We start from the raw sequence: 16799 nt of genomic DNA, 5'->3' as shown, positions 1-16799 counted from the left end.
CAGGCATTGTGGCAGGCACCTGTAGTACCAGCTACAGTCTTAGCTTGGGAGGCTGAGGCAAGAAAATTGCTTAAGGTCAAGAGTTTGAGGTTGCTGTGAGCTGTGACTCTGTGGCACTCTACCCAGGGTGACGTAGTGAGACTCTGTCTCAAAAAAAAAAAAAAAAAAAAAAAAAAAAGATCTGTGGTCTTGAGCAGGTTGTGTAATTTAGTGTTAATTCTTACAGAGCTAGCTAATCCTAGTTTCCCACGTATCCTTTTGGAATAACACAAGAATCACTAAATTATTTTTGATACTTCCTATGTGGATGTGATGCTAGTCATAGGTTAATAAGAATGCCAGTTATGGCAGAGAAAGTGTAAATCAGATAAGGCAGTTTCAGTAATCTGGATCCAAAGGAAGAGTTTAACATATATAAGCCATCTTTGATTTCTTGTGTCATCTGAAAGTTTGTTGGCTGCTAAGTAGATTCAAAGAGCAAAAAGTGGGGTTTGGGTTTGGTTGTAGTTTTTGTTTTATATTTGTACTTAGCACATCTCAGACTTTTCTAAAATATCTTCATATTTCTTTTTTCAAATTTAAGTTCTGTATTTTTGCAGGCCAGGGAGTGTATGTAATATACCTTTTGTTTTCGGGTGGTCCTTCTGTCTACCCCTGTGTTTCATAGCTTCAGTTACATCTTCTGAAACAGTGATAGCAGTATATTTCCAGACACACGGATTGACAGAGGGATAAAACAGGAGGCATCTAGGCCCGTCCAGAAAGTCTAGGATGTGTCAGTCTCCCCACCCAAGCATTACTGGAATTATTGGTGGCGAGTAATGATGGACGTATTAAGGATGTTTGCTGTCCTGTCAATTCCCTCTTTCCTCTGTGGCTTTAAGTAGACAACTTATGGACGTGGACTTTGTAGGGTTTGTTAGATTTTTCTCTCTTTCTACCTAGCTCTAACTTCTAACAGAGGAAAAATCAGGATGTAAAAACATAAGAATAAAATAGCTTTGTATTATTTAATATTCTTAAAGGGAATTGAAGAACAGCCTAACATTTGAAATTCAAATATATTTTGAGACTATTTGAACTAAAATATGCTTTGAGGGCTGGACACAGTGGCTCATGCCTGTAATCCTAGCACTCTGAGAGGCCGAGGTAGGTGGATTCCAGAGCAAGACCTCATTTCTAAAAATAGCTGGGCATTGTGGCAGGCACCTGTAGTCCCTGCTACTTGTGGGCTGGTGCAAGAGAATCGCTTAAAGCCCAAGAGTTTGAGGTTGCTATGAGCTGTGCACCAAAAGGATGACAAAGTGAGATTCTGTCTCTGAATAAATAAATAAAAACATTTATGTTTGTACTTAAAAAAATAAAATAGAATATGGTTTTTCTTGCTAATAAAATGAATATATACATACTTGTCTGTATATGTGATGTATTCACATATACCCAATATATAGACTACATACACACAAATCATTAACAATTTTTTAAAACTACAAAGACCATTTTCTGATTAGTTTTCAAGTTAAAATGAGGGCAAAGAAATCTCATTTACACTAATGTTTAGAAAAATGAATATGATGAATACTTAATCTCCTAAAAGCCAAAATTAGAAAAGTGTCATAAGGCACAGCCAATGGAGCTATGAATTGGGAACTACTTCTCCCCCTAATCTTTTGATCTATTTAAATAATGATATTCTGGTACTAGAGAATTGAATGGTTGTTAACAATTACATATTATCTTAACATTTATTGGAGTGCTTACTGTGTGCCTGAGATTGTGTAGTACTTGATTACTGTTGTAGTGCTTGTGTTTACTTGATTATCATAGAAACTATAGATGAGTTGGTAATGCATAAAAGAAAACTGAGGTTTGGAGAGGAAAAAGTGATTTTTCTGGAGGTCATGTGGCAAGTGAGAGGTGGCATTCAGACTTTAACTTCAAAGCCTTGCTTTTAACTGGAATAGCTAAGTCAAAGACTGAAATCCTTAATGCTTAAGTGTACATGGAGCAAAGAACAGCCAACCATGTTAGCTAATTCTTGTCGGGAAGAGAAACCTCACACCAGCTATTAATAAAAGAGCAAGAAACAAAAAAGTAGCACGTATCCTGGAAAAGAATATTGGACTTGAAAGAAGCTGACCCGAGTGGCATGTGGCTCAGTTACTTAGCTCATATATTACTTTCTTGGGAAATTCTTTCCCTAGCATGTCCTCTTTCTTGTTTGTTTGAATTAGAGCACTGGATTTATTAATATAATTACCATAATCCAGTGATTCTAAGGTGCACATCTTTCACATTTTAACAATTCCTAAAACCTAGTTGTATCTTATAATTGATGGTGTTTTAGAATTAATTGGCAGCATTTTTCCTTAGTTATTGGTACTTAAAGGTGTGATTTGCAGTCAATGACATCTTAGATTTTAGTACATGACATATTCGCTAATATGTGTCCACACAAAAATGTTTTCATCATTCCCATGGTTTCAGATATCAAGTATATACAACAATTTCTCAGTTTCACCCTTTTTTAAGCTTCAGCCCTGTATGTGGAACTAAAGTTTTTCTTGATACCACAGGGATCACAGATTTGACGTGTACACTTTCCAAGTCAGTCTGCCTTCTAGAGTCCCCCATCTCAGAAAATGACATCTGCATTTGTACATTTGTGAAACTAATGCCAGAAGTTCGCCTGCCTGGGTTTGCATCCCAGTTCCAGCCTACTGGGATGAGCATAGAGTGTGACCGTGGAGTGTGTTGTGTTTATACCTCACCTGTAAAGTGGGGGCCTGATGACATCTGCCTCTGAGGATTGTTAGGGTGACTAAGATACAGAGTAACTATTAGCTGCCACTATTCTTCATCATAAGCATCTGTGACCTCTCCCGACTCCGTACATGTGATTCATCATCAAATCCCGTAATAGGCAAGCCCTTCAGAATATCTCAAATACCCCACTTTTATCTTGGTACCACTTCTGCAGTCTAAGCTTCCATTTCTCTTGCCTGGAGTAGCTAGTCTTGGTGTTTCTCCTCCTCTCTTTGTTTCTAATCCAGTCAGAACCATCCTTTAAATCAGAATGTGCCACCCGGTAAGCCTCTCCCAAGATACCTGGTGTAAAACCCCAGATCCTTAAGGCAGTGTGCCTTGTTCTCTGTTTTCTCCCTGGCCCCTGCCTGCCTTTCCACCTCCTCCCCTGCCACTGGACCTCCCAGTGTCACTCATTTCCACCCAAACTAATTCCCATTCATCCTTCAGATTTCAGCTTCAGTACCACTTTCTCACAGACATTCCTTGATCTTCCAAACTCTATTGCATTCTTCCATTACCAGTCCTTCATGGTGAATTTATTATACCTTTCTTCTTTGGGAATGATCAGTTCCTTCCCAGCAGAGGCGAAGAAAGTTAAGCAATCTCCCCAAGACCATAGAGCTAGTAGTGGTAGAACTGAAATTCCAACCCAAGCCTGGCTAGCTCCAAAGCTGTGTCCTTTCTATGACCTTTCTCTTTGCTGCCTTGAGGGCAGGAAAGACCGTATGAATCAGTGTTCTAGGTTTCGACACATGGCCTGTCTGCTCTTCTTTCTTACTACTTATCTTTCAAGTTGTTCTGAAATATTCATCTTTCTGAGCCTTCAGTCTCCCTCATTTTAAATTGTAACCTGTTGGAAGTAGGACCTGTATTTTGAATATATTATCTCCCTAGCACTTGTATAAATTACCTTGTATATAATAAATACATATTAAACTTTTTTGTCTTAGGGATGTTAAGACACTATTTAATCTTTTCAAGGTTTGGAGCCGTCACAGAGGGGATTTAGTACTGTATTCCAAACCCTTCTGTCAATTAATGACCGAGTACATTTTATGTTTTCGTATTTTGAATAGAATTGCCAAAATGGTTTTAAAGTGAAGTTGGTAATTTGTGTCTTCACGGATTACCACGCTTGTTTCCCTGGGAAAAGAATTAACCTGAAGTATTTTTGCTTTTCTTCAGGAATTAAGTGATCTACAGCGAGATCCACCTGCTCACTGTTCAGCTGGACCTGTGGGAGATGACTGTAAGCTTTGCCCTATTGCCAGGATTTTGCTACCATTAAAAATATAGGTTTGAACATTTGTTAATGACTCCAAAACTCCTTTGTTTGTTTCAGTGTTCCACTGGCAAGCAACTATTATGGGGCCTGTAAGTATGATTCATATATATGAAATTAATCCCCTCAGCCATACATCATTCTTGCCATTTCACCTTTGATCAGATGTTTGTGACCCTGAATCACCCAGGAAGCAAAATATGATTGGGGATTTATGATAATTTTCTAGAGCAAATACTTGCAAGGATCGCTACGAGGTCTTTCTTTTCCTAATGCTTGATCATTACCCGTATTAATGGATCCCCCACAATTTGCAACCAGGTTGTGTGTTTGGTTTATCTTTTTTTTTTTTTTAAGACACCAAGAGTCAATTGTTTATCACAATGCATAACCATTCTCGCATCCACAGTTTCAGCAGGTTAAAAATAAGCCTAATAATGGAAGTCCTACAAATACCAAGTACCAATCTGCAATCAGTTTCATCACTGTTCTTGTTTGTAAAAGAGAATTGATAAAATATTCCAATAGGTTTCTCTTTGTCACCTTATGAGTTTGCTGCTTTTAATTTTGTCACATTGTCCTCAACCAAAAATTATGTATTATTTTATACCCTGCTCCTCTTGATGCTCATCTCATTCGTTAAAATTATTTCATTCAACACCTGTGAGGCAGTTATGACTTAGAACGGGATAGTTCGGATCTACTTTCTGGGTGAGAGTACATTAGTAATATGTTTCCATGGACATCATTCTCACCCCTGCCCTTAAGGGAGCTTTCCCCAGTACGCTATAGAGATTTTAATCATATCGCTTTGTGCTTAACCTCAAAAACCCCCAAAATACTAAATTTCAAATCAGTACTCCTAGGCAGTTTTCTCAAATTACAAAATTGATTTATTAAATTTATTTTTTTAAAGATAAAATGCGACATAATTGTTCATATGAAAATTTTCTGTAAGAATCTAGTTATTTCTGGTGTTCATTGCTTACTAAGAGACTTCAAAATACTATTGTTTAAAGATTCATCCTTGCAGAGGTTTTTTTTGTTTGTTTATGTTTTTGTTTTTGAGACAGGGTCTTGTTTTGTTGTCTGGGCTAGAGTGTAGCAGCAGCATCATAGCTCATTGCAGCCTCAGATTCCAGGGTTCAATTGATCCACCTACCTTAGCCTCCCAAGTAGCTGGGACTCCAGGCACATGCCACCATGCCTAGCTGTTTTTTTTTTTTATTTTTATAGAGATGAGATCTGTTATGTTGCTTAGGCTGGTCTCAAACTCCTGGCTCTTGTGATCCTCCCACCTTGGCCTCCCAGAGTGCTAGGATTATAGGGGTGGAGCTAATGCTCCTGGCTCCTACTCTTAACTATTTGATTTATAGCCCCTCGCAAATGTTTTAGGTGAATCATATGTAGCAAATGCTTATAATTGTGTTTTCATATCTCCCTTATTTTAGCAATATAAATACGTATTCTTATAGTGCTCTGTAGAATACAGAGTATGTCTGTATTGCATGTCTTATAAGCAGAGCATATGTCATTGTTATTTGCTTATCTTTTCTACATTCTTTATACTTTATGATGAACCAGAATAAATACATATAGTAAGAATAATTATACAGTACAGTCCTCTAGTATACGTGCAGAAACTTAAGGGGGAAGTAATGACAGTCTTGCTGTTATTACCCAAATGCTAATATAACCTGATATATTTCATTAAATATAAAAGAATTAAAATACAATTTCAGGTATATTTTGCTGCCATTTTTTTCCCTTTAAAAATTTTTTTTTGGCTTGTAATGTTGCAACTATTTTATAATGGCCACAAAAAAAAAAATGGCGAAATTTAAATTCTTCTTGTGAAGTTGATTCCAAATTTGATAGTAGTATAACTATTGAATTTAGTTTTGCTTTGGACTTTTTTTGCATTTTTCACATTGTTTTATTAAATGGTTACTAAATGAAGATTTGAGGAATAAGTTGGGTCACAGGGTCATTTAGCCTTTTCTTTTCATAACTTGGCCTCTTCAGTTCCTCTTCGTTCTTGGCCCTTAAGTGACCGTAAGAACTTAAACTTTATAAATAAGAAGGTAAGTACTGCCTCTGCCCTTTAAAAAACAATACTGATTACAGCTGCAGAAAATTATTTTTTCTCACAGCAGTCTTGTGTGCATACTGATCTTTAAAATTTGTATTCATAAACAGATTTGTCTGGGCAAGTCATACCGCTGTGTGTGTCCGATTTTTGTTTTGTTTTAAACCTTATGATGTTGGCATAATTGTTGGGAAATCATCCCTGGAAAGGGAAACCTGTCCTCAAGGTAAATGATTTGAACTTATGACAAAATGATTGCCCCCCCCAGCTGAAAATATTTAAGAAAATCATGTTATATAGGATGACTTTTTTTTTCCAACTGATAATATTTGAGGGACATCATGTTAAGTTATTCAATAAATAAATATAATAATCCAACACTGATGCAAATATTTTGTAATTTCAGCCTGATAGCGCATATCAAGGAGGAGTCTTCTTTCTCACTGTACATTTTCCGACAGATTATCCTTTTAAGCCACCAAAGGTATTTTTATTTTATGATTGATGTAACTTCCGTGTAAGGGATTTTATTCTTTGGTTATAGTTTCACGATGTCAAAGACTGTGGGTAGTTTAGCCTTTTCAAGCTCTGTAAAGCCACTGAATCTAAAATAATGCTTTTTCACTTACATGTTATATTAGGTCTGTAAAATAAGCAACGGTATCTGTTATGCTGTAAAGTAGGTTCCTTGCCTTTCTTTCCCTCCTAACTAGATATGTGTAGTTTTGGAAGTTTCTGTGGTTCGAAGTCAGACTTTTCTATTCATGAGATTATCATTCCAAAATGGATCCTTCTTTCTCAATTTGTTCGGTGTTCAATAAACATTTATTGAGCACCTATCACGTTCTACTACACTGGGGAAAACAAAAGTAAACGTGACACAGTCCCTTCCTTTAGTTTGGTAGGGGAGGGAAAAACGTGTTCTTGTTGAGTTTAACTTAGAATAGCTCCGAATGGAAATAAATCATGGGAGATATCAAAATGGGGGAAAAATTAGCAGACTCTGTCACTCAGGAAATAACTATTTTAGATTTTTAAAAACACCTGATTAACACTGTAATATGAAGTGATAGGACAACAACTCTTATTAGGTTAGGATTCTTGGTGGATTTCTTAGGACAGGTAACAAGCTGAGGCCCCTTGACTTTGCCTTGAAACAGGGTCAACATCCTGATTTTTTAGATGATCCAAGTGTCACATCCTGGTATCACTATTAAATCAAAATTAAGAAAAAGATTACTTCTAGGTGTGATGAAAGCCATTGGTAATTACTTCAGGTGCTACTCAACCAGTCATACCAGCTACTACAGACTTGCTTATTACACTCTCCAAAATACTTGTCAATTCCTGGGAGGGGGAAAGAGGAAAACTGATTTGCTTTCACATACCCACTAGCTAGAGCACCAAGTAGATGACCATTTGGTTGGTGTTGAAAACCATTTCTCCTCTAAGTTACGTGAAGGTGGGGATATTTTACCCGAGAGCAAATTCGTTCTGCTTTGTTCCTAGTTCATGGATTGTCACGTATTTGTTATTTTGTCTTATGTTTAGATTGCTTTCACAACAAAAATTTACCACCCAAACATAAACAGTAATGGAAGTATTTGTCTTGATATCCTGAGGTCACAGTGGTCACCAGCTCTGACTGTATCAAAAGGTAATGTCATATATCAGATTGAAAGCAGTTGATAACAGTGAAACTAGAGAAATACAGCAAAAGTGTCTAAGGACGAAAGTGTGAAAAAAAAAATCAACTTTTTTTTTCCTGTTTGGATTTTAATTTGTTCTTGTAGCACTTATGTTCCTCTGCCTTTCAGCAGTTAGTTTGGGGGTTGAGGACCAGCTCTCTTTACTTGTATCTTGATTCTCTAGTAGAAGATAACTTGACAGTTGGAAAATACCGTTTGAGTTAGAGGCAGCTACCCCTGAAGTTAACTACCAGATTTTCTTTTTTCTATTTTTTGAGACAAAGTGTCACTTTGTTGCCCTGGGTAGTGTGCTGTGGTGTCAGCAACCTCAAACTCTTGGGCTTAAGCTATCCTCTTACCTCAGCCTCCCAAGTAGCTAGGACTACAGGTGGCCACCACAATGCCACCTGTATATGATATATATATATATATATATATATAGTTTTTAGACAGAGTCTCACTCTGTTGCACTAGGTAGAGTACTGTGGCGTTATAGCCCATAGCAACCACAAACTCTTGGGCTCCAGTGATCCTTTTGTCTCGGCCTCCTGAGTAGCTGGGACTACTGACACCCACCTTAGGCTGGTTTGAAATTCCTGAGCTCAAGCAGTCCACCTGCTTGGCCTTCCAGAGTGGTAGGATTATAGGCATGAGCCACTGTACCTGGTAAGTTTTCCCTTTTTATAAAAGTCAAGAAAATTGTTTCTCTTAAAGGATTCATAGAAAGAACATGTGCTCATTTTCAATTTTTTTAAATAAATACTACCTGAGTATATAACTTAAAAGTTTATAGGAAGTAGGGCCCACTGCCATAACTCTTTTGGGTATTACATAAATAATATATACTTTTTAAAATCATAGTGTAACTGTCCTGTACTGGATATAGGAAAGATTTTATGTCAAAACGTTATTCAAGTTAATATATACTTTCCTGGAATGGTGTCATGAAACGAATGTCATTTGGCTAAGTCCTTAGACATAGAAATAGCAGACTGCCGGATGCTAAGTTTTCTGACATTGGCAGCTTTTCATAAAGAAAAACTGGTATTGTTGGCTTCTGGTAATCATCCTGTGAGAATTCAAACAGCCTTGGTTTCCTTAAATGTAAAATGGGGATTCCATAGGATCAGAACACCCCTGGCTCATAGTAAACACTCAAATGAAATGTTAGTGCTTACCCTTTTTTTTTTTTTTTTTAGGCTAGTCAAGTGAAGTAGTGGAGTGGAGAAGGAACAAAGGAATCTGTAACTGGTTGTGATCAATTAGTAGTAAACACCACTGCACTTGGACCAGCCACCTTTTTTTTTTATCTTAAAGAATGGACATGCTTATGTGCATGATAGTGAAATTAGGGCAAATGGCTCCTAGTAGCCTTTTCCTTATTTTATAAAGTAGAGCATACTTAGCTGTTTGTATATTTTTTACATTTCTATATGTTCTTTTTATTGTCACATTAGTTTTTTGAGATGAGGGGGTGCCTCCTTGTGTTGTCCAGGCTGTTCTTTAATGCATAGGCTCACAGGATTCTCCCGCTTCAACCTCCTAAGTAGCTGGGATCGCAGGCACACACCACCACAAAAGCCTGATGCTTTTCTGCAATTTATTTATTTATTCATTTATTTATTTTGACGGAGTCTCACTTTGTGACCGTTTAGAGTACAGTGGTGTCATAGCTTACAGCAACCTCTAACTCTTTGGCTTAAATGATCCTCTTGCCTCAGCCTCCCAAGTAGCTGGGACCACAGGCACCTACTATAATGCCTGGCTGTTTTTAGAGACCGGCTCCCACGTTTGCTCAAGACTGGTCTCATATCAGCTCCTGAGCTCAAACAATCCACCCGCCTTGGCCTCCCAGAGTGTTAGGATTACAGGCATGAGCCACCTTGCCCAGCCTCTTCTATATTTTAAATGTCTTGTTATGCTTTTCACCAGGAGGTCAGCGTAGAAGCATTCTGGAGACTTACATGAGCCCAGAAAATCTACCCCATTAGTTTAATATATAAGGCCTGAGGTTTCCTTAGATGAAGATAAGGAAGATGAATAAAATATTATTTTTTTTCCTTAGTCCATATGACACCTCCCCTTTGAATAAAAAAGAGTCGGGAAATATTAAGGAACTTGATGGGGGGAGCAGTTGGAAATGAGAGGTGGTTCCTTGCACCAGTTCAAGTGGTATCATGCAATTAAAGCAGATAAATAAAGAACCAGAGTCCTTGTTCCATCTTACTTCATAGATGTTTTTTCAAGCGTAGAACTACTTATATTAGTATCTTTACATAGTATAGCACCAACTATTTTAAAATTTTATTTATATTTTAAAATACACAAGATATATAAAGATAGCGATTCACATTAATTTTACATGCATGCCATACGAATAATGTACATGGAATAGAGGATTCATTGAAAAACAAATCTCACAAATTATAGACAGTCTATGAGTCAAAGTAAAAAAACATACAAGTACAATATCCAAAATGGTTTGAACTGTTAACTATCATTTGACTGCTTTATAGAGAAGTCTTGTGCTTAAAAGTTATTAATAGCTACTTTGGACATTCACATTTTTTGAAATAAATAGAAATTCAAATAGAATTAAAACTTAAAAGGTAAAATTTTGTATTATATAAATTTTATGGTGATTTTATAATTTAAAAAAATTTAATGGTCAATTTGGTATCAGCCAAAGTTGGTATAAAATGTAATTTGTATAAGTATAATTTTATTTTGTATTTTATAAGTTCATGATCTATATTCAGTAAAATTATTTTCACGTATGTAATTTGCATAAAATAGATGATTACCTAATATGATGTTCTCTTTTAAATCTAGTTTTATTGTCCATATGTTCTCTACTTTGTGATCCTAATCCAGATGACCCCTTAGTACCAGATATTGCACAAATCTATAAGTCAGACAAAGAAAAGTAAGTGTTTACCTTTATTAGGTTTTATTCGGATGCATTCCCATATAGTCTGCTAAAACATGAGCATTTTCAATATATTTTAAGTACATGTATGTTTATTATGCTTGTATATTAAGCTTATCTTTCGAATGGAGTAAACCTTTTATCTATCTATCTGTCTATCTGTCTCTGAGACACATTCTGTCACCTTGGGTAGAGTGCCATGGTGTCATGGCTCACAGCAACCTTAAACTCTTGGCCTCAGGCGATCTCTTGCCTTACCTTCCCAAGTAGCAGGGACTGCAGGCACCCATCATAATGCCCAGCTAGTTTTTTTCTGTTTTTAGTAGAGACAGGGTCTCACTCTTGCTCAGGCTGGTCTGGAGCTCCTGAGCTCAAGACCCTCCTCAGCCTCCCAGAGTGCTAGAATTAATAGGTATGAGCCACTGTGCCAGGCCTCTGAAAGCTTTCTTTTAAAACTATATTAAGTCTTTTTACAAAAAATCTTATTACTTCCCATTTACTGTTAATGGTACATATTAACATACTCTGTGTTTGTATAATAACTATATATAATTTGAGGTGGTAAATTAGAAATGGAAGAGTTTAATCATTAGAAAATATTAAACATCATATTCCCTGTCTTCTCCAGCAAAGAGAAGTTACTTCTAGGCCCACCCAAACTGACCTAATTTTCAAGTTCTTCCCCCTTGCTAGTACTGTAGGTTCATTTGCAATTTGCCGGGTAATGCTCAGTCAGGGTTGGCTTTTATGAATTTCTGGTAGAAGTTGGTTTCGGGCGGCGCCTGTAGCTCAGCGGGTAGGGCGCCGGCCACATACACCAGAGATTGGCAGGTTAGAACCCAGCCCAGGCTAGCTAAAACAATGACAACTGCAACAACAAAAAAATGCCTGGTGTAGTGGCCGGTGCCGGTAGTCCCAGCTACTTGGGAGACGGAGGCAAGAGAATTGCTTAAGCCCAAGAGTTGGAGGTTGCTGTGAGCTGTGACACCATGGCCCTACGCAGGGCGACAGCTTGAGAGTCTTTTCCAAAAAAAAAAAAAAAAGTTGGTTTCAGTGTTTCTTTTTTATGTATTTGGATACATTTTCATATGGTTGCAGAAAAATCCCTAAGTTAAAAAAACATTTCTTTTTCCTGTTATGATATAGGCCTGAGCCTATATCATCCTGATACATGTATGATCATTGCATTGAAGCATGAGAAGGCAGGATATGCAGTTTGATGTAGAAAGATCCTTCTAACAGATTAAATTTGTATGTTTTTTTCTATGTCCCTTTTGTTTGCCTACAGATACAACAGACATGCAAGAGAATGGACTCAGAAATATGCAATGTAAAGTTGAGAAGTTTTTCATATATACCAGAGTACTGTAAAATCTAGGTTTTTTCAACATTAGCAGTAAATTGAGCACTGTTTACTGTTTCATTGTACCATGAAACCTTTTGATTTTTGCCCATTTTAAATGTGTTTCTGAAGCAAGACAAAACAGACTTCCAAAAATACCCTTAAGACTGTGATGAGAGCATTTATCATTTTGTATGCATTGAGAAAGACATTTATTATGGTTTTTAAGATACTTGGACATCTGCATCTTCAGCTTACAAGATCTACAGTGCAGCTGAAAAGCAACCAAATTATTTTTTGCTGAAACTAGATGTTTTTACATGAAAATACTGTATGTGTTGTCTAAGATGTTGTCCGTTTTATAAATCTGTATTCAGATTTCATTCTTTGTTAGCTCACTTTATAATTTGTATTTTTTTACTGTATAGACTAAATATATTCTATTTACATGTATGTCAACTCATTACTTTTTCCCTGTGAACAGTATTGAAAAAGCCCAACAACTGATAATGAAATGAATTGACTGTGTCTCCCTTGTCTTAAGATATTATAGGTTGATTGCAGATTTCTTAAACCTGAAGTGATCTTTACACTGTAATTCTCAGTATACTGATTATGGAGAAACACTTGTTTTGATTTTGTTATACTTGACTTAACTTTATTGCAATGTGAATTAATTGCACTGCTAAGTAGGAAGATGTGTAACATTTATTTGTTGCTATTCACATTTGAATTTTTCTCTGTATAGGCAATATTATATTGACACCTTTTACAGATCTTACTGTAGCTTTTTCCATATAAATAAAACGCTTTTTCTACTATTTGTCTTGATTACTTAAAAAAATAAAAATTATAAGTAAGAATCAAAACTCTATCTAGAATTTTGCATGAAAATTATTTCCAAATTGTGAAAATGAGATCTGTTATATTTGGCATAGGTCACCATATTACATAAATTTTATTGTTATAGATTTATTTCTCTTTACTAAATTATCAGTCTATTGGATGATATACCTTGGTCCTTGGCAGTAAGAAGAGCATTTAGAATAAATTGAGATTAGTCTTGATCACACCTAAGATGGCATTTGTTGAAAGTACTGAAATAAGTATAATGTGGAATTTCCCACCCTGAAGAAAAATCTTTATTTATTTATTTTGATACGGGATCTTGCTGTGTTTCCCAGGCTGGTCTTTGAACTCCTGGGCTCAAGCCATCCTTCCATCTGAGCCCCCTGAGTAGCTGGGATTACAGGCTCACATCACTATACCAGGCTAAACAAGTCTTTATATAGACCTGCAGAATCACTAGATTAATTCATTTCTCAACGTTTTAAAATCTAGAATTTCTAAAATAGAATTTTAATGTTACCGCAATTTGAAAACATCAATTTTTTTTTACTATAGATGTTACAAAGAAAATTCTAAATGATGTTGCCCTCTGTTTTTTGTAAATTATCAGCTAAAAGTGATTTAAGTAAGCAGGTTATCTTTATAGATTTTAAAGAAAAGTAGAAACTTCGAATGTTTTAACCTGGGAAACATCTCCTTAATGTTCAGCATGCTTGTCAACCTTGAGTGCCATTTTTCAGAGCAGTTGTAGCTCTTCTGATTATCGCAGTAGCTGTATTACGTGTGCAAGAATCTGTGATGGGTGCAGTCATCAGCAGAGCATTTAAATCACTTGAGTATTTATCATGCTTCATTATTATTAAAGCACAAGATAACCTGCTGTAACCTGTTGTTAGAAAATGTGTTTTTATAAATGAATGTAAAGTAATTAAATGAATTGTGAAATGGATGTTTAAGAAAATATAGGGTTAAAAAAGTAACTTATATTAACTAATGTCTTAAAACAGCCATATCATGAAAACCACTAACTATATTATTATAAGCTACATGCCCTGCATTTGAACACTTTAACATCATTAGATTTAAGTATTTAGTATACTTTGATAATAAAGGGTTTTGTTTGAGTAGCTTTCACTTTTTAAGAAAAAAGAAAAACCTTTTTGTGTGGCGTTTATTTTTGGAAGTGTCTTTTTTTTTCTTTATTAAAGTTTTTGAAACTTGCCTAACTCTTGTTTGCCTTTGCTTATTACATCTGAATTGTACTAGACTCCTGAGGAGTAAGCATAAAGTTCTCTTAATTAACTAAAAATCTTGAGCTTAAGGTTGGCATAATGATCAGTCAGATTACCATTTTCAGTATATTATTTTTGCTTTATTCTAACAAGGAGAACATCAGTTACCTTTTAAAACTAAATTCAAAGTCAGGGCCTTTTCATAGATAAAGGATTAATTTCAGGACCTCCTTGCAGTGAGAGATATAGGTAATCTTTTGGGGATTCAGGATCCCACCTCTTGAAGTTCTGGATGCTTTGAAGCATAGTTGAAAGCCATCTTCAAATTACATTCTGGGCACTTTTAACTGCCACACACAATACATCAGTGATACAGGTTGTAGGGGCAACTTTGCACCATCCCCCAACTATGTCAAAAGCATATTATTCCTGAAGTACAGCTTTATGCATATGCCTCTACAAACTGTATTTAATTATTCATTTTGCTTTATTCCCCTTTTCCACCCCTTCTCATAAACTCCAATAGGGAAAAGGGCAGCTATAATATAAGAGTTAATTCTAAAATAGTTACTGAAAAAAATGTAATATCACACTGTAGTTTTTCTTATTTTATCACAGTGATCTGTCTTTGACATGATTCACTGACATTTGTCAGGATGCTGCTCTCCCACAGTTCTGTATTTTTAAAATGGAGAGATTAGAAAAATTGATTTTCTCAGATTAAAAAGCTATTTATATCATGTCTATTTATTGGTAGGCAAGCTGAACTGGACTCAAAGTTCAGGCCAGTAGAAATGTTTTAAAATTTGAGTTCTGCAGTAGAATTATCAGTTCTGTCACTCATTCTTGTTAGGACCAGCCAAGGAAAATGTACCCTCACGTGAACCTGAAATAAATTTATTTTTCAAAAAAAAATGTGATCAAAGTTCTAGCCATGACCATATAAATAGATAGATTCAAATTACTGAAAGTACTGCTTATATTTTAGTTTATTTAAATCTTTTAAGTAATCTTTTAGTTTGTTTAAATGTTTTTTATTAACTCAATAAAACAACAGCAAATCTTAATTTTGAAGAATTTAGTTCTATCACTTTTATCTACTGTAAAGTAGGACTTTCAAATTTTTTTCTTTAAAGCAGAGGTTTAATCACAATTTAGTAGCCCTAAAATGTAATGTAGATAAGCTGTAAAAGTTCTCATGTCTAATAATGCTTGGGTGTTTTTGTTCTGATAGTTGTATTGCACAAGTAAGGAAATTAAGAGATTTCATCTAATTTGATTTGTAAAAATTGCTATAATGTAGATAACTAGTCTTTCTGCTCATTTTTTTTTTTTTTGGTACTGAGTAACGTCTGTAAGCTTTTCTTAAAGTATATAATTGATATGCTTTCAGCAGGAATTTTTCAATAGTGATAACTGAAAATTTGCAGACAGCTGGTTGTAGAAATAATTTCTAATGTGATAGTGTCTTAGTGACCGGCTTACAAATGTTTTGTTACGTTTAAATTTCTGCTCCCATTATCCTGTTGTATGTAAGAATGGTTTTAAACTGTAAATGAACTGAACTAATAGAAACTTCACCCAACACTATTACTATTGGGGGGCATTTTGTCTAAATAAGCATATTTTAAAAGCTTATTTTAATGTTCCCTTAGGTTCTGCTTTTGTAGAGGGAAGAGATACGCCTTTCTTACCTCATGAGGAAGTAGCTTTTATACTGGCATGTTGGTTTAAGGTCTCAACTGTGCTTTCCTCATAGAATTTACTTGATAGGAAATAATGTTAACATCTCTTGCATATGATATATTTTAATGTAACTCTTCATATAGGTATTGTAGGAGAAGTTGTGACCCCACTTGCGTTAACACTTTTGATACACCTTGTTTTGGCAGTCTCATGACCACCTGCACATTCGATGTGCAGGCCTCGCGGTATGGTCATACAGCTAAGATTTATTACAGTGACACAGCAGGGGCCCACAGCAGGGCTGGTAAGGGGAAAAGCCAGATCTGGCAGAGTCTGGGGCGTCCATGTGCAAGCAGCCTATGTGCCTTCCCAGGGGCCGCACAGTCCCCTCTTCCTCCAGTAGTGTGTGTCCTGGGCGTACTGTTTCTGCCCAGAGAAGCCAATTTGAAACTCATAAAGTCTGAGGATTTTATGGGGGCTAATCAGGTAGCTACCCTTTGTTCTCCAACATTCTAGTCTCCCAGAAGGAGAGCAGGTGTTCACCATAAATCACATTGTTTAGTTAAAAAGTCTAGTCAGGCTTGCGCAGCAGGAACAACCTTATCATTGACAGTTTCAGAAGCCAAGTTCCCAAATTTCAGCCAAGGGCAAACCTTGTAAACAGGCCCTTCTAAAGATTAGCCCATCTGTACAATTCGTTGAAAAGTCTATTCTTTTGCCTTGAGGGGTGTTGGCACCTCTGTGGAAAATCAACTGACTATAGCAGTTCATTTCTAGACTCTGGATTCTATCCCACCAGTCTGTACGTTTCATGCCGCACTGTTCTGACTACTTACTGTAGATTTGTCGTGACTTGTGAAATGAAGAAGTGTGGGTCCTCCTTTTACAATAGTG

The 16799-nt window shown here is 36.1% G+C and overlaps 1 protein-coding gene across 1 annotated transcript in view; it reads left to right on the top strand.

Moving 5' to 3' along the window:
- Window positions 1-12959, top strand: part of UBE2D1 (ubiquitin conjugating enzyme E2 D1) — a 35114-nt gene extending 22155 nt beyond the window's left edge. Inside the window, exons 2-7 of the mRNA XM_003783645.3 lie at window positions 3994-4057; window positions 4151-4182; window positions 6586-6663; window positions 7731-7836; window positions 10700-10793; window positions 12085-12959. Coding sequence (XP_003783693.1) covers window positions 3994-4057; window positions 4151-4182; window positions 6586-6663; window positions 7731-7836; window positions 10700-10793; window positions 12085-12130 — 420 coding nt within the window. The 3' untranslated portion in view covers window positions 12131-12959. The remainder of the gene's footprint in view (window positions 1-3993; window positions 4058-4150; window positions 4183-6585; window positions 6664-7730; window positions 7837-10699; window positions 10794-12084) is intronic.
- Window positions 12960-16799: the final 3840 nt, after the last annotated feature.

Source organism: Otolemur garnettii, unplaced genomic scaffold, assembly GCF_000181295.1.
Source record: "Otolemur garnettii isolate 467f Iridium unplaced genomic scaffold, OtoGar3 scaffold00008, whole genome shotgun sequence".
NCBI lineage: Eukaryota > Metazoa > Chordata > Mammalia > Primates > Galagidae > Otolemur > Otolemur garnettii.
Note: the sequence above shows the minus strand (reverse complement) of the source record. Positions and strands in the feature narration are given on the sequence as shown.